Genomic DNA, 21,612 nt, shown 5'->3' with positions numbered 1-21,612 from the left:
GAAAACCACAGGCGGTCTGCTAAGAAATGGATAGAACGTGAAAGATGAAGGGCTGAAGGGAGAGGAATAGGCTGGGAGAGTAAAAGAAAAGAAAAATTGAAAGAAAAACACAAGAAAGGGGCTGCACGCTCTCAGCCAGCCTTGGCACCATCCCGCAGCGGCGGGAACCTTCAAGTGACATCATCTTCCTTCCGCTGCAGCGTCACCCAGATGACGTCACCCAAAGAGTCTCACCAGGGAAGCAGGATTTCAGGGCTCCCCTACCCAGCCCACACCGCTTCGCTCTGAAGTTTGGGAACGATTTAAAAGTATTGAAATTCCGACTTTATGAAGCCCAGCGCAAAGCCGAAAGAAACCCACCCTGACACCAGCCCCCCACGCCGAGCGCCAGGAACGTTAATCACCTAATTAACCCCAAACGGCGCAGCTTGTAACAATTAACCAATTAACCAATAGCACAAGCAACGCGTCCTTGTATTCTCCGTACGCGCCCTCCCGCGTTAGGATGCTGTAGAGGACGGAGGTGTGAAACGGGCCGGGGGTCGCTGGGGAGAGCCGGGGGTCGCAGCCCCGTGTCTGCTCAGCGCCGGGACAGGCTGCTTGCTCGTAGCCTGGCGATGGCGTTGGTTTCCCCGCCGCGCTTCTCACGGCTCGGCCGGCGGCTCCCGACGGGGCTCCAGGGTTCTGCCGGCCGCGCCTCTGCTTAACGCCGGGACGGGACCGGGCGTGCGAGCGCCGGTACCGCCCCACTCCTTAGCCGAGTGGCGAGTTGGCGGCTCCTGCCCGCCCGCCCGGTGCTGTCTCACAGCCCAGGTGCCCGAGCCGAGCCGCTCCGCGAAGGCCCGTGGGGAGCGGTGGAGCGCGGCTGGGCGGTGCGGCGCTGCCGCCGTGGGAGGTGGGCGGAGCGCGGGGCCGACCGTTTTGGGGCCCCGGCGTGGCCCGGGGGCGGGCACACCGCCGCCGCCCGGCCCCCTGAAGAGGCGCGGCGGGGCTGGCTGCCGGCCCGGCTCCGCGGGAGAGGGGTCTGGCTCTCCTCCGGGCTCCCGGGCGCCCCGGGGGAGCGGCCATGTCCGGAGCCATGAAGTTCAACGGGTACCTGAAGGTGCGGATTGGGGAGGCGGTGGGCTTGCAGCCCACCCGCTGGTCCCTCCGGCACTCGCTTTTCCGCAAGGGCTACCAGCTCCTGGACCCTTATGTCACCATCAGCGTGGACCAGGTGCGCGTTGGGCAAACCAGCACCAAGCAGAAGACCAACAAACCCACTTACAACGAGGAGTTCTCTGCCACGGTTACCGACGGCCAACAGATCGAGCTGTCTGTCTTCCACGACACCCCCATCGGCTACGATGACTTTGTGGCCAACTGCACCTTGCATTTCCAGGACCTCCTGCGCTCGGCGGGACCCGGCGACAGCTTCGAAGGCTGGGTGAGTAGCTGTCTCAGGGGAAAAAGCTGGAGCTGGGCTCCTCTCTGAATGAATGAAGGTGCTTGAAGGGTACTTGCAGAGCCGGGGCTTGTCCTTGCATGCCTGTGCTTCAGAAGATGCACACAGCCCGCCGTGTGTGCCTGCGTTCGCCCAGGTGTACCTTCTGCATGTGTTTGTGCCCCTGTGCTTTAGGGTTGCTTAGGCTGCTAATTCAGCTGATGTATTTGGGGACCCTAAGATCAAAAAGCCTCGTCTATCCTAACTTGAGGGTCAGGACCCCACAGCTGAAGGCTGTGAAGCCTCTCTTTGTAGGTTAACAGAGACTCGTGACACATGACCAGCAGAGCACACCTGCAGACTCCCATGACCATGCACCTTCCCTCTCAGCACACGGAGAGTGCTTGGGAAGTTGGATACCCTGTGTTGGATGTGTTGCTGCTCAGGTCTACACACGCTTACACAATTGTCTGCTGTGTGCGTGTGAATTTCTTTGACTCCTTAACAGAATGGCAGGACTAGTCTTGTGTCTATTATCTACACCACTGCGCTGGTTAAACACAGTTTCACTTATAGTTAATTCTAGGTTATTTCCAAGTAGATGTCCCTTGCATCTGGCCCGGAGAACCTCATTTATATCTTAATCCTAATGGTAAGTGAAAGGAATAGTGCAGGCTTCAAAGTTGTGCCTCTGCTTCCATGACTGTAAATGAGAAGGAGGTAAATGTTTTGATCCAGACAGCAGTTTGCTTGTAAGCGTTAGGTTAAAAAAACAAAACCACAAGAGACATTTCTTCAGGGGAGCTGAGATGCAGAATAGCTGAGAATTTTTGAGGTTAATGTAGATAAAAACTTTTTCAAGGCCAGGAAGTTCATCACACGTGGTCAGGTAACCACCATAATAAAATCGGGACGTGGAGGAAAGAGACCTGATGCTGTAGAGAACAGTTAAGCATCTTGATCGTATCGCTGGGGAGAATGCTGGTCCCTTCTGTTCTCATCCGGTGTCTGTACCTGAGGTGTGATGCCGCGCCTCTGGGGTGATACAGGGGAAATACCAGTGACGGGGCCGATTAATAGGTGTATGTTGGTACTGTTGTTTTTCTCTTATGGAGTAGCTTGGTAACCTGTGGGGAGGTGTGAGGTTCATGCACTAAAGGTGATATCTCTCAGGCAGTTGCTGATGTGATTTTGTGTCAGGCACGGGGGTCCAAGCTGGCCTCAAACAGGCTAGCTCAGGTGCTGCTCCGGGCAGCAGAGCCAGGGCACAGCTCACAGGGGTTTGCTCGGTGGGTACGTGCCCAGCTTCCCAGGCTGGTTGTGCTGCCAGAGAGAAACTGCTCCTGGGGCTTGTGCTAAGCCAGTTTTAAATACGGAATGGACCCCCCTGGGCCAGGGCAGACTAGTGAGCTCAGGCCTCAGAGCTGTGGTTTTGAGGGTTTTCTCCGTGTTTCATTTGCTGGGGGTGTTTCTTCTTTGCTCTAACCCCTCATCCTGCTGGAGCCCCACTTACTGGAATTGGCTATGCATGGGACTGGAGGTCTCTGCTGCAAAGGGGGTGGCCTTATTGCCATTACTAAAATATCTCTGGTAATATTAGCTCTGGTGTGGATGCATGTCCCACAGTTACTGTCATTTCATCCATCCTGCACTGCTGATTTTTAGGACAGATGCAGTCCGTGGCCCGAGATGCTTGTTAGGCCTTTGATGAGGGAAAAGTTTCTTATCCCTGCTGGATAGGCATGTGTTTCATGAACTCCTGTACCTGTGAGGTGATGGGTATGATGAGGTGGGAAATCAGTGGGGTTTTTTGGTTTTTTTTTAACTAAACTTACATAAACTGATGTTAGCCTCTGTCTACATACCCAGATCTGAGAGCTGCTGCTTTCCTTTTCAGTTAAGGTCTAGAAATGACAGCTGGGGAGGATGTAGTGGGGAGTGAGCAAGTGTTCATCTTCTGTTCCCTTTCTCCCCTCCCTCTTGACTTGCTTTGTTAGCATCTCGCATAGCGTGCAGCCAGGATCACATGATGACAGGGAACAGCATCTTGCTCTGATAATTTAATATGTTTTGATAAATCCAGCAAGGCTGTCACGGGGTTGTGTGTAATCGGAAGGATAGGAAATGCTGGTTTGTGCTCACCCAAGGTCCATGAACAGCAGTTCATGACACGATATGAGAAACCACAAGCGATTTGCAGATGATGTGAGACACCTCCGCCTTGAAGTCCTTCATACAGCTCTTTTTCCACCTCCAAAGCAAAAGCACAGATAAGGCAGGGAAGGGGCGAAGGGAGTGAGAGGAAAATTGGTGAATCCTTAAAGTTTAACCCAGCTTACACTTGCTTGGCTGCGCATGCTTTTTCCCTTTGATTAGAAGTAGTTTTTGCGTTCACTTTTCAGAGACAAGAACAACAATATATTGGTAAACTCCAAATGCTCCTTGGATTGGGAACAGCCAAACAGGGCAGGGTGGCTGGCTGCTTCTGCTCCCTGAGCTCTGCTCTGGAGAGTCACATTGCTGGGCATTACCTGGGGCAGCCCATCAGCTAAAATGCTGAAAGGGTCAGCATGAGCTCTCAGGCTTATGCTGCTTTGTTTATAAACATGGATTTTTCTCCTGCTGTAAAGATTAAAAAAGAAAAAAGTTATTAGTTGTAATGTTGGTCACCACCTCCTGTGAGAACTGTAGGAAATCTCAATGAGAGGCAAGTAGGAGCAGCTGGCGTGTAAGCATCGGTGTTTCCCAGATGACTTGCAGGTACATCACTGCAATTATGACCCCGAACACTTATGCAGATGAGTAAGTGTATGGACATGAACTGTCTCATCAGTAGTGCTTATACACCTGAGTCATCCCACTGGGTACTGGGATGGAGTTCTCGGTTTGCATTAAAATCCCTGTTCCCGAGACTCCTCGAAACTGATCCTTTGTCTTCCAACCATTCTGAGTGCTGAAGTCTTTCTAGTAAACACGGTAGGGTGGTCTGGGGTGTTTTTTAATTTGTGTATTAGTCGTTAAATGCCTTGGATTAATTTTACATGGCTCAAATCTGTAGCAGCTGATTAACTTCAAGATCCTCCTCTCTGTTTCCTATCCCCTAAACGTACCCATCAAGTTGCAGAGCAGCAGTTTTAATGAACGTTATCAAATAAACAGCACCTTGCCTTCGCCGTAGCTAAAACCAGGAGTGATCTCTCTCTGCTACCATCTGGGTTGTTTTTTCTGGTAGGCATTTTCCTGTGTGGGTGTGCAGTTGTGCAAACCTGAATGGTAGCATTTTATACAGGTGCGCATGACCCTGCCAGGTACAGCGCAGGAGAGAATGAAGCTGGCTGCTCTCCGAAAGCTGTTGTGATTTACATCAGGCTTGAAACTTGCCTTGTGAAGCGTTTAATTTTGCACTAGCGTGTGCTACGATCTCTTTTACTCAGCCTATGTGTCTTTAAAAGGTAGTATCTCCTCTTTAACTCTCTCTGAGCGCAGTATAGGACGCAGTTGTACGAGTGAAGCAACATAAATAATTTGGAGTACTGAGTTGTAACTGAAAGGGGAGATGTTTACAGTACAAAGGGTTGTACCTTTGAGTTCTGTGTAGTAGCTGGAGTAATTTTGAAGCTTGGGGAAATGCTGTTTACAGATACTGAATCGCTTCGTTACTAGGGAATTAATTAAATAAGATTGTAAAAATTGTTAGTCCCTGGGTAGAGGTGACATACCTTCTTCTTGAAGAAGCAAATTATTGGAGTATACTGGAGGAAATTAGATAACAGATGGACTATAAGATTAACGAGCCAATGGCAACTTCCTGATGAGTTTGTTGCCATTTGTTCATGTGTGCAGGAAGAGATTAAGACAAAAAATTCTCCTGCATTCCTTGAGCTTTCCCCCTGTATCCTTTCCTATGATTTTTTTAAAATTTCTTAAGGCAAAAAAAATATTGTGGTTTATGTATGTTTATATGTATTTACTGAATTGAAGAGTTAAAGGAGAATCCAGCTTCTCCAGAGCATCGTGACCATGGCAGATGGCCAGGGGCCTGCAGGTCAAATACAATATGGTTGCTTCTTCCTTTGATTCCTGCTTTGCCTCAGGGTATCCTCCAGGTGGGCAAAACCTGCAGGAGGAAGCCAAAAATACTTTGTGGCTGTTGACAAGAGGGTTTTGCAATCCAGTATTTTGTGTCTGCGTCAGCCTGTGCCCACCTGTAGAGATGGACTGCAGCTTGTAGGGCAGGAGGAAATCATAGGATGGTTTGGGTTGGAAGGGACCTCAAAGATCATCTAGTTCCAACCCCCTGCCATGGGCAGGGAACCCCCTGGTTCCCTGGATGGTGTCTGCATCCGTGGGCCAGCAGCAAGCTGAGATAAAGACCAACTGCAATCTGTTCATATTATTCCTATTTCCAACTATGTGACAACCACATACATAGATAGTGCAGATCTCTGATCTATGTGAAAGTCATGCTGCATGTTAACTGCAGACTGGGCTTGAGTAAACTAAGCTCCTTCCTTATTTTTTGGTAAGTTTTAAGTTGTTTCTGTAATTATTATTACTGTAACTATTATTACTTATTATGCCGTTGTTATGTTGAATGGGAATAGTGGAGAAAAACACAGTGGGTAAGATGACTTTTGGAAGCTACCAGAATTTCAGCTTCTGTTTCTTTCCTTCAGCATACAGCTGTCCTTTGGCCCTGCAAACAAACCCACCAAAAACCAACAGAGTCCCAAGGCTGCATGAGAATGCCCTGCTGCCTAAAACAAAGGCTGGAATAAATAAATAAAGGAAAAATTGTTGCTGCTTCTCAGGTATTAAATAATCCTGGGATGTGTGATGCTAATACTGCTTTTAGTGATCAAGGCAAATGAGAACGACTATAACTGTGTCGTGAAGAGCTGCCTTCTTTTAGCATCACAAGTTGAGCTAGTTAGGAGTCCTATTTCATGCATATCCACAAGCTCCTCCCCAAAGTATGGCTTGCCTGTCAGCTGTGAGCATCCTTAGGGAACATAAGTGTTTGTTTGAGAGTGTGTTAGGCTTGAAAGTTTTGGTCAGAGCATGAGAAGAGCCAGTTTCCAGTGGTGGGAGCCACTGGGATGCCAGTAAGGGTCTGTGGGACTGGAGTTTATGCCCTGGCTTTGAAGTGGGTACTGCAGCAGGTGAGTTTGGCAATCCTTCACATAGCTGGGTGCCTGGTCCTGCTGCAGTACTGGCTTTCTAGGGTGTTCCTTAGTCTGTTTTTCCACAGTTCTGTCTTCAGAACCATTGCGTTGATGCTGTTGGAGTTGGGAAGGGCTCTGGGAACACTGGAGAGGGGTGCAGGAGAGAACCACACTTTCCCAGCCAGTGCAGCTTGGCTGGAATAGGCCAAAGGAAGATAGGATGAAGTATCACCACCTCGCTTTCCCTAGCTGTGGGCAGCTGCTGAGCCAAAAGCTCAACCCAGTCCTCACTGAAAGATACCCAGACCCACTGGCACCGTGGTGTGATGGACCTGTAGGCTTCCAGCTGGAGCCTGGCCTGGCCCGCTCCTGCCTCAGCTGGCTTGTCGGCCTGCGCCGCCTTTGCCTGCCAGCCACACGCCGGTGCTTCAGCTCTCCGGCTCAGTGGCAGCTTCTCGGTGTGTGGGGGAGCAGGCGGCTGCGAGAGGTCCCAGCTCACACAGCCGCATGAGGTTTTCTGTTTGTCAAAGCCCTTGCTAATGTGTTTGGGGTGTGGGGCTGACTTTGATGCTGCTGCCGGTTGCTCGACTGCAAGCCCTAGTTAGAGGGAGAGGGGGCTGGCTGAGGGCTGATGTCCATGTCTCCTTCATCAACCTTGGTCATGGCAGGAGAAATGACTGAGGGTGCTTGCAGACCCATGCCCTGGGGTTGCTCTTTTCAGAGGGTCTGTGTGCTGAGGAGGAAGGCCCCAGAAGGGTGATGGCAGCACAAGCGAGCCCAGCACCACAGGAAGCTCTGTCCCCAGCCTGGTTCTCTGCACCCCACCAGCCTCACCTCTCTCTGCTCACGTTTTGATTTAGCTTTTACACAGGTCTTTCTGTAAAAAATGCATTGCACCCAGGCTGTCTGAGGCTTTCTGTTTGGAGTATTTTCTGAGTAATGATTTAGTTTCTGGCCATTTTGAGCTTATAGGCAATAAACCCCGCAGAAAAGATTGTCGAGGGGGCCATTTAAGCTATTGAAATGCCATTAGAAAGTCTACTGATTTACAGTGTAATTCAATATGAAAGCATATCCCTTACTGAAGTGAATAAGACTCCCACCCTTTCTTTGCAAACTACTAAAGCTCCTTTGATGTTTTAGGCTTGATTGTAGCTATTGTGCTTTGCTAATACAATCAAGAAATCAGGGACCTTTTGTGTAACCATGGAGAAAAAGGCAAACTGAAGAGAGTTATAAAGAGAAATAAGTTGCTGGCAGCTTTTCTAAAGGATTCTGGTTGGACATCACGCTTTCTTGCCTCCCAAATCTCAGCCTATTTAGACACACTCTTAATGTATGTCAAACCACGCTGCAGACTTAGTATCTTCTGGAGACAGTAAGCAGTCTTTGTTCTGATTGCGTATTCTGCCCTGGTGTTACTTGTGGGCTGTGCAGTGAACCAGGATGGAGTCCTGGATAACTAACCTGGCGTTGTGTCCTGGCAGACTGCACCTCTCCAGAGCCATGCTCTTGGTTGTGCTGCTATCGCAGAATCCCAGAATGACAGGGGCTGGAAGGGACCTCTGGAGATCATCTAGGCTGACCCCCTGCCAGAGCAGGGTCACCCTAGAGCAGGTTGCAGCATCCAGGAGGGTTTTGAGTGTCTCCGGAGAATGAGACTCCTCAGCCTCTCTGGGCAGCCTGTCCCAGGGCACTGCCACCCTCACAGTGAAAATGTTTTTTCTAATGTTGAGTTGAAATTCTGTGTTCCAATTTGTGCCCATTGCTCCTTGTCCTGTCACTGGGCTCCAGTGATAAGTGTTTGCCCCCTTCCTCTAGACATCCACCTTTTAGATATTTCTGAGCATTGATGAGGTCCCATCTCAGTCTTCTCTTCTCCAGCCCGAGCAGCCCCCTCTGTCTCAGCCTTTCCTCATACGAGAAGTGCTCCAGTCCCCTCATCATCTCTGTAGCCCTCCACTGGACTCTCCAGTAGTTCCCAGTCTTGAACTGAGGAGCCCAGAACTGGTCCAAGAAGCCCTGACTGATTGTGAGGGAAAGGCTTGCTTTATAATTACATCAAAGATAGCAACGTACATCTAAACCAAAGCGCATCCTGAAGCGTTCAATTAAAGCTGCTAAACCACTTAGGCTAAGCCAGACAAATGACTTAAATTTCTGCAATGCCAAGGACATTGTCTTTAGTCTTACGATATCACGAGATGTTCTCAGTGCTCAGGGAAGTCAGTCGCTGAGGAGACCGTCCTGCTCTGTTTCCAAAGCCAGCACGGTGAACAGATGTGAGGCAGGTTTCCCTGCGTGAGAACAAGCTCCTCAGCAGTTCTGGCGCCGCCGATATTCAGCGTGAAAATCACAGCATCTGTGCTGGGCCCGAGGTGATGGAAAGAATTGCTCTTCACTGTCCCTGCAAGGCCTTGTGTGCCCTTGTTATCCTAGACCAGAGGCATCTAATTGATGACCAGATCTATCCCACAGGCCCGCCAGAACAGTTTTACTGGCTGGCGGCCCGCTCCCTGCGTTGCTCTTTCCTGGAGCTCCTCAGATGTGGGACAGGGGACAGGCTGCAGGCAGAAGAGTTGCTCTGGCAGCTGCCACCTTGTTTTCGGCCACTGTCTTCCTTGTGGGACCTGCCACTGCATCTCAAGAAAGCCTCGTGCTCTCTGTCCCACCAGTGATCCATGTACTGATGGAGGGATGCAGCCCTCAAGATGGAGAGTTTGCATCCTCTGCAGGCATGGAATGCCAGTGTGTTATCAGTGTGACAGATGGATGTGACATTTGGGACTGTCTCCTCAGAGTGACACCTTGCAGACCAATGAAGCCCAGCCGGGGAAGGATGGCAGCCCTGGGCTGCACAGACACAGTGTGTGTGGGACTTCAGAACTGGGATAAGATTTCAGCTTGTCTGCTGGTGCTCCTTGTTGCTGAGTGGGAATTTCTGTGCTCCATTATACAGTGTACACCTGCCCTTTGGGTCAGCACACTGCAGTAAGAGCGAGCAGCTACTGCTGTAGTTACCCACGGGCTGTGCCAAGGCAAAAAAATGTTGCCAGGGGAAGAGGGAGGCAAGTGTCACTCTGTAGATGACATTACATAAAGACTTTTTCTTGGTGTTCACCTGCCAAGTTTCGTAAGCATTGAGTTTCGTGAGTGATTTAATTGTGTTTGTATCGGTGATACGGTGGCAGCTCTCCAGACTCCTTCCAGGAGAGGTCTCCTTGCTGTTTAAGAGAAAGGAGATGAAGTGCAGACAAAGAGTTGGGCAGCTTTTGAAGCTGACTTCAGTTTGTGAGACAGGGGATAGATTATTTATTCTATTTGCTTTTTAACCAGTGTGACAATGCTGTGTAGATCTTCATGGAATTTTTTGTGTCTTTTCCTTTTTTAACCTTTTATTGCAGTATGGGTATGACCATCAAAAGGAGGAGAGGAGGAAAATATGTCCATGAAAGGCATGTTTCTAAATCTGTGATCTGGTGCATGAGTATTGCATGCCTGCTGAGTGTTTATTAAAAAAATAAAACTGATAAAATCACTTGCAGTGTGAAATCGCCTGCTAGATCAGCAGAGCCCTGTAACCTCGCAGATGGAGGCAAGTGAGGGAGATGATATAAGAAACAGGCTGCATATCTATACTGTCCCAGGATGTTACAGCTAATAGTAAGAATTATACTGACAGATAGCCTGACAATGTGCATCTAAGGGCTGAGGTTTGCGATGGTAGCTCCATATCTGAACTCTGTGGTGTTTTTTCTGCCTAAGTCTCATATGTTTAGTATCAGCCATCCTCAGAGGAAGGTTTTTGACTTGTCAGCTGGTCTGATTTGGTTTGAAAAAGCAGCTCATACCGCCCTACAGTATGTGTGGTTTCTAGCCCTCTCTCTGGCCTGCTCTGTGGTTTCTGTTTTGCCTTTGCTTGTGTCTTATTTTTTTCCTTAGGTCTTTGTCATTAGTCTCCATTTCAGCATCATACTGTATCTTGTGTTTTTTCTCTTGAGTAAATTTAATTTTACTCTTATGTAAGCAAGATGTCACTTGTAAATTAGTCTTCACATACATCTCCCCTTGCTTTAGTATCTTTACCATCCTACAGTAGCAATGGGGTCTTGGTTTGGAAATCCTTTCCCTGTGTTTTTGGATAGAAAAATATTTGCTGTCATTTACAGCTGTATCAGTGCTGTGGCAGGTTCAAGTGGGGACCAGTCGTAGCTTTGCCAAGTGCAATAGGCGTGAGCCAGAGTGAGACATGTCCTGTCAGAAGGATCACTTTAGGGTTGTGTCACTTCGCAGGAGCTGACTGGGTCTATGCTCTGGAGAGGAGGGAGGGTGACTTTTACTGTAAAAAATCAGCACGGGATGTCTGTAATTCTAAGAGAGTGGTGAGGAGCTGGGACAGGCTGCCCAGAGAGGGGGTGGATGCCCTGTCCCTGGGGGTGTTCAGGGCCAGGTTGGATGGAGCCCTGGGCATCCTTATGTAGCTCCAGGCCTGGAGGTTGGTGGCCCTGCCTGTGGCAGGGGGGTTGGGACTCTATGATCCTTGGGATCCCTTCCCACCCAGCCCAGTCTATGATTATATGAATTCTAAGTTCTTTTATCTGACAAAGTATTGTAAATAGGTGCTGTCTCTGATAGAGTTGGCCAGTCTACACATAGACTGAGTTAGTTTCTAGAGTGATTCTCTCCACCTACCGTGGTCAGTGTACTCATCCCATAGTAAATGTATTCCATCCTTGGGTAAGTTCCTTCCGAATAACAAAGGTTGTCTAGATCAAGAACAACTAATGAAAGACTAGCTTATGTTTGAATTCCTACTTCGTCCTGCATTCATTTTCCTTGGTAAACAAGGCCATATAACTTGCTGGGTTTTCTATCCAGGATTGAAGAGTAGAGGAGAAATATATTGTTCCAAGTGGTGACATCTGGGGGTTGATTTACTGAATGTTTCCTGCTGTCTCGTATCCTTTAATTCTTTTAAAATTTAAATGCTTTAAATCTGAAGGAGAGAGGGAGAAACCTTTCATGCAGTGGGGCCCAATTCTTACCCTTCCCTCACAAGTGAACTCTGGAACAGTCCATGAAAAGGTGGTCTTCATCCCTTACTCCTTTGTGGCATCTATTTTGAATGACATCGACATGAAAGTTGTCTTTCTCCTTTCTTACTTGCAAAATGTCACTCTATAAAACATTTTCCCACGTCTTCTGTGAGATTTCAGCAGAATAGGAGCCCAGTGCTTGCCTCTGCTGTTGCTTGCAAGGTTTGCATCAATGGAGTTATGCTGCCAGCTCCGCACCGGTCTAATTGGGAGAAGAACTGGAGCACGCTTCTTTCCTCTTCCTTGCATGCAACAAGGGTTTATAATGATGGTTGGATTGTACATTATTTATTGAGCACGGTGAGTGCTCGTGGAGGTCTGAGAAAAAGGAAGGAATTGGCTTCCGTGCAGTGAGTTTATTATCTAGGTCATTCGCAGGCTGAGGCATCTAACATTAATATATTCAATGAAAATTTATTCTGTAAGGCAGTTTGCTCCTGAGCCTGGAGGAAAATGTAACCATGTGAGGAAAATGTTCATGTGCAGTCCAAATCTGTGGTGGGATTTCTTGTCAGATCTACTCAGTTGGCACACACTGTTTAATACAACAGCTGCAGTGATGTCAAAGGTGTAGGGTGGTCCTCCATCTCCCAGCAGAGCTTTGTGGGAGCACTGCTGTTGATCATCAGTTTGCAAGCTGGAGCCCTGCATCTATCGCTTCATTATCCGCTTACTCAATAGCGGTAAAAAGCCCAGTGCAGGAGCTTTGGGTACTGCCACAAGAATTGCTCTCCAGACTGGCTTATGAGGGAGGGTGGCTTGTTGGGGACTGCTGGCAATGACCCTACAGGCAGTTTCCTTTTGAAAAAGTTTCAGCCTCTTTTTTTATTTCTTTTTTTTTCCTGCAAGAGACTCATGAGGTAGCAGCTTACAGACCTATGCTAAGAAGAAATGCTGGTTTATTAAGTCTTCCTTAGCATAGTGAGACATAATGGTGGTAGTTTAGTAGCTACTGTAGCAGAAACTAAGTTGTTCTTGGTTTGGAGTGGAGGAAGACGGGGTAGAAACCCAGTGGTGGTAGGAAACCCATCCTCCCATCTTTATCTCAAAACAGCCCCTATTGTAATGGCCCCGTCAGTACTCAATGATAGTAACTCACTTTACCTGAGCTAATTAATTGAAAAGACAGTCAACACTAAACCTTTCTTGCCAATAAAGCTGATAAAGTTTTTCTTCATCATCTTGGTTGTAGGAATGAACATGTTTCACTTTCCTTTGCAGAACCTTGATGGGTGGCTTTTGGTGTGAGCATAGAAGAGCATCAAATTTGTTCCATTTGTGTCCAAGGAAGGAGTAAGTTCTAGAGCTGTGCTAGTGAACCCAGACTGTAGGGCCTTATTCCTTCCTTGAGGGGAAAAAAAGGGTGTATGATGCAAACAAAAGAAATGGGCAGCAATGTTACAGAAGCAGGTGCAGTTTCTCTTGCATGTTCCAGATCTCTAGAGGCTGAGATCCCCAGCTCTATCTGAAGGACAGTGGGACCCCAGTGTTTACTGTTACAGTGCTGTCTCTGCAAGCTAGGACTCACTGTATCCAAATCCTTCCATCTTGTCATCATCCTGAAGTGACAGTGTTGAACTGGAGAGCGAACTCTTGGATTTCAGAGTGTCAGGCTCAGGAGTAAGACTTCAAAAAGTCAGGCATGTTTTTCAGCCCCATATATACGTAGTATGTTCATGTGTGAGTACGGGTGACAGCCTTTTCCTTTAGGTGAATGCTTACAAAGTCAACTGGACTAGGAATGGATTTTGCAGTTAACCATGATGGAGCACTTCTTCAGCAGGCTCCTGAGCTCTGGCACTTTGCACAGGGCAGGCCAAGGAGGATACCCAGCAGGTTTTTGCCCTATGCCCCGCAGGCAGCTACTGTGCAGCAGGAAAAGTACAGTGCTGCTTGCTTGTGTCTCTGCTTCTCGCCTGCCCCACTTCACAGCTGAGGTTGGTAAATGAAATATCAGTCAGAGGCGGAATGAGTTAATATGGGGGGCTGTGAGCTGCGGTTTTGGAGTCGTGCGAAAGCAGCGTCCATTCTGTTCTTTGCAGAGGAGTGGTGGTGGTTGGAAGGAAAGGGGCGGGGGAGCTTTGGGGGTGCTGGGGCAGTAATCTCCTTTTGATCAAAGCTTGATACCCAGATGGCTTTTCCCTTTATTTAGTATCTTCTGAAGAACTTGGTTAGTAATTTCTCAGTTCATAATCAACGCTATGTTCTTCCCAGCAGTTAACTACAACCCTTGGAGACGTACAAAACCAGCTCTGATGTTACCTAAGCTCCACTGAAGGGGTGTTGAAAGCCATGTCTTTAACTTGTCTTGGGGGAGCAGTTGCAGGGGGGCAGGATGCTAATGTTCACAGTGTCGAAATGTCTGTGGATGTGTTCCTGTTGTGTGGCATACAGGACACAGCACACACTCACTTTGGTTCTCTTAGCACTGTGTGTAAGAAGTCCTGTTGGCAGGTTGTGTGCCTTCTGCTCACCATGTGGTTGGGTAAAGCTCTTAGAACTGTGCAAGTCCAGACTTTTAAATGAACCACAGACTGGAGAATTGAAGTTATACCAAAGTCAGTGGGTTCACTGTAGAATCACAGAATGCTTTGGGTTGGAAGGGACATCAAGGATCATGCAGTTCCAACCCCCCTGCCACGGGCACTCTTACAATTGCACTCTCCTGATTTTGTCAGGAATAAAATTGTAGTGTCTGGGTGGATTTCTTCAAAGAGAAGCAATGATCACTGAAGTCATCGTGTTTTGGCTTATATGGATGCAATCTCAGAAGGTTTCTGATGTGTCCTTGCAAGTCTGTCATTTCCCTTTGTCATAGGGAAAGGAGTGTGTGTGATTAATGCCAAGTCAGTGGATTTATTTCTATATATAAGCTTGCTGCAAAGAGACTTGCCTCAGTGACGGATATGTAGTACCCATTGTTTTTAAGCAATGCCTGTTCTAATCTTAGTAACGTTTTGGAAGTGCTTGTTCCTGTTTCGCACATGAACATTAGTTGAGAAAAGAGCAACTGAGGCTTGCTGGTTTTAAACAGCCTTTGGTGCCCCTGTCCTTGGCTCCTGAGAGATTCTTCTGAAAGTCTTCCTGACATCAGAAAAGCTCACGAACATTTTCTTAGTATTGTGGTTGATTTCTAGGTTGACTAAACAGTCTCCTTATGCTAATAGTCCTGGGCATAGGAAATTCTATTTGCAGAGAAATGTGGGTTGGTTTGTTTTCTTTTTAATTACTTTAGTTGCACAAAAATACACCTTACCTATGCCTGATATTTTTTTTTACTGTCATAAGAACAGGGTTTTTTTCTTTCCTTTTTTTCCCCCTTTTAAATTCTATGTGTTTTCAGCCTCTAAATGACATGTTGTAAAATTCTGTGCACTTATAGTATTTATTCTTACTCCATCTCTAACAATATTAAGCAACTGTTTCCACAGGAACGGTGCTCTTTTACAATAGGCAGTGTTGTGGCTTGCTTCAAAGCCACTGTCAGAACATGTAGGTGTTCGAAGGGTACCAGATCTTTCCGTCTCTCGCTATGAATTTTCCAGTGGGGCATTACTTGTTCCAACTTTCTATCTTGGTATCTGAAACCATCCCAGTGCTTTGTATTACTGTGTGTGGTAACGTCCCAGGAGCCTTTCAAGTGCTGTTGGGCTCTAAGAGGGATCTTTTAGGTTCATAAAAAGCCCAAACTCACGGTGCAGTGGCGGTAAGGATTTAGTCAGCATCTCCAGCGCAGCCAGTTTAGGACCCAACTCTTTGCTTCTGTATTCTTATCTAGGGCTCTTTCCATATCATGCGTGTTAGGACTTGAACAGCATGAGGTGTTTTATTGTCCTGGAGTACTGTGCCTGTAATGCTTTGCTCCATGGGATGGATAGCAGTTAATACAGGGACTGTATTGCTTACATTTTATTCCCCCTCAAGGTTGTTACTGAACATCCTGCTCATGCAGAGGAGATCAACTGTCTGGCTTCTTGGCTTTATATTCCAGAGCTTGGTAAACCTTGAAGAAGGGAAGTTGTTTGATCTTTTTTATTTTGAAAGAAGATAAATGCAGTCCAAGGGATTTCTGTCCTCAGCTGCTGAAAGCTCTCTGGTTAAGGTTACAGGACTAAAATTGATGTGACTTTTCCTAGGGTGAATAAAATTTTGCTCTGGGAATTAAAGTGGTGTGTCCCCCCTCAGCAAGGGCTGTTTGTCAATGCGAAGAGGAGCAGAAGATCCACATTAGCAGTGCCACCCAGGTAGGGAAATACTTTCCTCCAGAAGGGAATTTATACTTTAAAACATTTTAGCTAGTGGGCTGGAGTTTAAAATGTGTGTTTCTAATATAAGGCACATGCAACGCTGGCTGTGGCAGATAAAATGCCAGGCCTTCCATTCACAAAGAAACTAATTATTAATCAAAGAGGGAATATGACAGCAGCTGTCCTAAATATGACAGCCTTGTAACAGAGCCTGTCCTGCTCTTGGATTACCTAGGATTGCCAAGCACTTGGACTCGCAGTGATCCCCAGCAAAGGCTCTGTCTGAAGAGCACAACGTTTATCTGTAGCTTTACGTGTAATGTTAAACTTCAGGTGGGAAATGTGGTCAGCATCAGGCTCTGTTTTTGAGTGGCATGTGAGCAAAACCACTCCAATTCTATTCTGACCTTTTCCTTCAGACTCTTACACACCCACCCCCCCCTTTATGATTTTTATTTTTTTTAATCCAAGGTACATCTTGGTCACACTGTTCAATAAGTGCTTCCTCATCTTGAAACCACGCTTTGGAAAAGGAAAAAGGAATATTAAAAAGGGGAAATACATGACAACATGCTGCCTGCCAGTTTGCAGTTGCATGCAAACCCCAAAAGTGTCCCCTCCTTCAGATGGTGGCAGACGGCTGGGTCAGCTGAACAGCATATCCCAGTGACACAGCACCTCATCATCCATCCGGTGGCCTGGAGGAGGCTGGAGGTCGATGCTCTTCAGCTCCTTCCAGTCTCAACTTAATTGCTGGAGTCATAGCTATGACTTTATGGTCACAAGCGGGTAGTGAGATCATCTCCCTCATGAGGTAGATGAGGAAAACTGTAATCACAGACTTGATGGGACTGAAAATTTCTTGGTCTTGGACAGTCTGTCTCTTATTGCAAGGCTTGGCCTTGGGATTTTGGGACTAATCCTTTCTGTACAAATATACAACCCAGGCTCCTTCACTGTGAAGAGCCTCATCTACACACCCTTTCTGTAACTGCTGTTTTACAGAAATATTTTTATTGTAGTCTTCCCCCTCCTCTCAAAAGAACTGAAACAAAACCCCAAACAGAAAAACAAAACCCACTGTACAAATAGGATATGATCTAACTTGGCAAAGCAAATGTTGGCAATGGCATGTCCTTTCTGGGTGTTGTCAGCTGTATACTGGATCCCAACGAACATTCTTTTTGCTGCATGAAGACTTGACTGTGACTCCCAGCGCTGGACCTCATGGGATTAAAGCAGAGGCATGAGCGGTAACATCTGGACACCAAGAACAAGCATCATACCTTCAGGAATGCTGGGGGAGTGCATGCCTTGGCACTCCTTTCTTTGTACCTTTAGAAACATCTAATTGGCTATGCAGCCAGAAACTGCTACCCGCTTTTACATGATGTTGTGGGATGCGTGTACCAGGGATGTTAACAATCCCATAAGCTGTTGGAAGGGAATGGGAGAAGAGTTGGTGTGTGGGCTGAAGTATTTTTTCACCTTTCCTTCCATTTTTCCCTGTGTCCTGTGCAGATTCTCTCCTGTGAGGCACCACCCGTATTTGATAGCTTGTTCTTTCATCCTTCCATCTCAAATCATATTGTAGATTCATAGAATGGTTTGAGTTGGAAGAGACCTTAAAACTCATCTAGTCCCATCCCCTGCCCTAGGCAGGGACTCCCTTCACTAGCCCAGGCTGCCCAAAGCCCCATCAAGCCTGGCCTTGGACCCTGCCAGGGATCCAGGGGCATCCACAGCTTCACTGGGCAGCCTGTGCCAGGGCCTCACCACCCTCACAGTATAAATGTCTTCCTTGTATCTAAATATATATCTTCAATACATTTGATGGAGTTTAACAAATTTCACCTTTCGTCTTGAAACGTGGAGTGTGAGAGGGGGTGTGGTGGATTATACTGGCTGGATGTAAGTGTTAGTCCTTAATAGTTTCAGTGTTAAGAAACTGCCAGGGAGGAAGTGAGAGGAGGAAGAAAGAAGTCTCTGATTAATTTGAGATCTATAAAAAGTGGTCGGAGCACAGGTGCTTAGTCTACTCCATGGTGTTACAGCCCTTGCCAGGACCTGGGGTCTGAAAGTTGCTGGAATTAATTCCTCCTTTTTTGTATCCTCACTCAGGCAGGGTAATGCAGTTAAGGCTCCCAATTGGGCTATCTGTGATGGGATCTGTAGTTCTGAAGACTGGCGTGCCACGGAGACGCATCATTCGAGATCTTAGGTTTTGGCTGAGTATTGCTGATAACTTCACTTTGCACAGAAATGAACTGACTGTGATGCTGACAGGGGTGGTGGTGTTGGGTGTGTCCCCCATCCCCAATGCACTTTGCTCAAGGCCTTATACTCACTGGAGAGAATGATGGGTTCTGGTGCTGTGGAGCAATTGAGTCTTCTCGATGGCTGTGCAGTGTCTAGCTCTGCTACTGCCATCCCCATACGTTGTTCTCCTTGTCTACAAAATTGAGGGTGTGAAGTTTCCTCAGTACCCCAAAGGCCTTTGTGGTCTTCGTTTGATAAGGTGGAGGTGTGTATGATCTATGTGCAGCTCCTTTCGTCTGTCACATTAACTTTGAGAGACACAGCAACACCGCTGTAGGGATGCGGTACCAGGGTTGCAATAAGGAGATGGCAGCATGTGTGGGAAGCTTCTGTGGGTGAAAATAAGCATTGTGGGCCTACCTGGCATGGACGTTCCCTCAGCCTTACTGCCCATGTTTTGGGCTTCCCCTGTCTCTAGTGTAGAGCTGCAGCAGCTCTGAAAGTCAGGCCAAGGGGTGAGCAGTGATCAGGAGAGATCACTGTTGGCCTGTTGTGCAGCCAACAAAACCAGCATTGGGTACTGCAAGGTGCTCTACCTAGTACAGATCTTTTTCATGCTCAATGGTGAAGTGAAGAAGAGGGTAGGTGCCTGCAAATAAAACCTTCTGACATTAGAAATGTCAGAGAACTCCAGCTTCCTGCCCTCAGACTGCAGGCATCGAGATGCTTGTTGCATCTCGCTCTGGAATCCTTCTTTTTATTTTACAGCCCCCATTAGTAGCGATCGAGCACCATAAATAGCTGGATTTTTCCAGCAAATTGCCTTTGCTGTACTACCAGGATGTAACTTTTTAACTGTTATTGAAAAGATTTGGCTCTTCAAAAAGGAGTCCCTGACAGAAACGGTTGGAGTAGTTGAAAGTTGTAACCTTTGCCCTTTCTACCTGGGTTGTGGAGAAATTTGATGGATTATATCTGGAGGACTAATGATTTTAGTGGTTCATGATCTCATCAGCTGTGGCATGCTTTTAGAAAGAAGAAAGAGCTATTGAACAAAAATGGAAAAGCAGCAGTACACCAAATGAATTACACGTAGTAGGAAGATATTTTAGAAATAGTGACACACCTAATGGAAACTTGGATGAGAAGGATTTCACAGAAGTTTAAGATTATGCAATAAAACCTATGAATAACCAGAAAATATTTCCTACCAGTGAATACTGGGGAACAATGCAAAGAAGCAAGGTGTTGGGAGGACAGCCGCAAAGGGGCTTTTTGCAGAACGTTGCAGCTTGTTTAGGGGTCCCCCATTCCTTGGGTTGGATCCATGAACAGGATATTGAGGGTCCTGTCTAACATTGTACAACCCAGAGGAGTTTCCCAGTTACACAGCACTCTCCTGTATGGGACAATCCTTGGACAAATAACAAGAGTGCCTTGAACACAGAACCTCAGACTGTGATGCAGCCTTTTCTGCTTAATGTGAAGTCCCGAGTGATTCACTTGTTAATAAGGTTAATTAAAACTGCAGGTGAATGTCATACCTTGGAAGACTTTTCCTCAAGACATAGAATGTTATTATTGCTTCCCTGCCCAATCTTTTTATTTCTCCTGTATTTCCACCTGGAGCCTGTTGGGTTCCTTGCTGGGCAGAACCCAGGTCTGAGGTGTGTGCTGGCTGGTACCCGGGCTCGCTGCCTTGCCAGCACTCACCTGCCCTTTCCTTCTTGGGGAAAGTTGCATCAGTGCTAAGCTCTGCTACATCAGTGTTTTACTTTGAGGAAACTCCCCTCACCAACCCATTGCTATGGCCTTTGGAGCATTTCCAAATGGGAAATGCCACCAGCTTGCCTGGTTGGCACCCGCCTGTGATTTATTTCTTTACCACTGTAAAAAGCAGAGCTGGCACAATATTCTGTTTTTTTCTGCCAAGTTATATTGACTTAATATGTTTGGAGAATACTTTTGTTGCTCATCTCCCGAACTGGGAGATAGAAAATGGCATTTCCTGCCTTGTGTACTTGATAAGAGACCTAAAATATGAGCTGTCAGCATCGTCCCTTCACAACTTGTGTCCAGAGTGTAATACCTAAAGGGATGTCCCAGGGCTCTTTAGCTGTTGAAAGATTTTTGTTTTGTCGGTTGCAACTGGTTGTGGAGGTTTATTGACCTGTTGTTGCTGTTCATTGAATGGAATTAGAAGATTTTTGTTAATTTGTCAAAGCCTCCAAGTTCTCTCAAGAGCAGAGATCCTGCCCCACTTTGGGCCTCTTCTACCTGCAGTTGCATATATAGGTGTCCGCAGGCAGATTTCCATACACTGCATATGCAAAGCTGATAGCCTGATACCAGCTACTGAATGCATGCATGGGTGTATTTGCTGTAATCAAGTGTTCAAACAGCTGAAAATGAAGCCCTGCGTTTGCCATCCTTTAATTTAGTGGTCCTGTGCTGATGTCAGTATCTACCTGTGAGGAAATTGCAGATAACTTTCATCCCTCCCCCATCCCTTAAAAAAAGTAATTAAAAAGCTGTAAGAGGAAGGCAAGAGGAGTGGAGAGGGAAACCTGGTGATGGAGTGGACAGGGTGGTATTTGGCATGGTCTTCTGCTTAAAAAACTTTGTGCACAGCAGAGCTAAAGCTCTGCTTGTACGTGCATGTGGTAGGGAAAGGCAGAACGCGCCCTGCCCACGCGATTTTTGGTTTCACACAGGCTATGGTCGTACAGGCTGGGGGAGGGAGCTGGGGGAGGCAGCTCAGAGGTGTTGAGAGGCCCCCGGGGAAGCGGTGTCCTGCCCCTGCTCTCTGCAGCCAGCCGGGTTGCGGGGGCTGTTGAGGGAGGCACAGAGCAGCCTTTGCTTGCTGCGTGACATCTCCCCCGGCCGCCACGTACAGTCACTAGAGCAAATGAGATGCCGCTTGTCGGCCTGGTGGGAGAGCTGAGCAGAGTTGCCTGTGATGGTGTCTCCCCGCCTGTGAGGTTGGTTCAGAGCAGGCTTTTTGCTGCCTTGCTCCTATCCGTTCCGCAAGGCTTTGCACAAGAGGGGAGACCTTACCCTTTCAGGCCTTTGTATCCTGCCCCCCAGCTTACCCAGCGCCCTGCCCGGGAGCTTTCCGGCAGCAGTGGCTCGCTGCAGGAGCCGGGTAGGCCAGGAAGCCGCCTGCCGCAGCGTAGCTGCACCCGGGTGATTGCAGAGGCGCCTGTGGTACGCTCAGGCTGCCTGTGCTGCTTCAAGATGTGAGACCGCCTTCCTCCCCTGACCCATGAACCTGGCTGGGGAGGGCTGACAACAAACCTCCCTGGTTGAGTCAAGAGGGAAAAAGACCCTGAGGTGGGAGTTGCAGCACTCACCTTGCTGTTTGTGGGCAGTTTGCAGAGACGTCCCATGCTTGGCAAGTTATGTGGCCTCAGAAATTGGTC

The 21,612-nt window shown here is 47.6% G+C and overlaps 1 protein-coding gene across 1 annotated transcript in view; it reads left to right on the top strand.

The window, feature by feature from the left end:
* Positions 1 to 1,066: 1,066 nt before the first annotated feature.
* The window catches only part of PRKCH (protein kinase C eta), a gene marked incomplete at its 5' end in the record, with an annotated part of 117,799 nt that continues 97,253 nt past the window's right edge, over positions 1,067 to 21,612 (top strand). Inside the window, one exon of the mRNA XM_084270557.1 lies at positions 1,067 to 1,426. Coding sequence (XP_084126683.1) covers positions 1,067 to 1,426 — 360 coding nt within the window. The remainder of the gene's footprint in view (positions 1,427 to 21,612) is intronic.

The sequence above is a fragment of the Gallinula chloropus genome (assembly GCF_964237585.1).
Source record: "Gallinula chloropus genome assembly, chromosome: 14".
Lineage (NCBI taxonomy): Eukaryota > Metazoa > Chordata > Aves > Gruiformes > Rallidae > Gallinula > Gallinula chloropus.
Note: the sequence above shows the minus strand (reverse complement) of the source record. Positions and strands in the feature narration are given on the sequence as shown.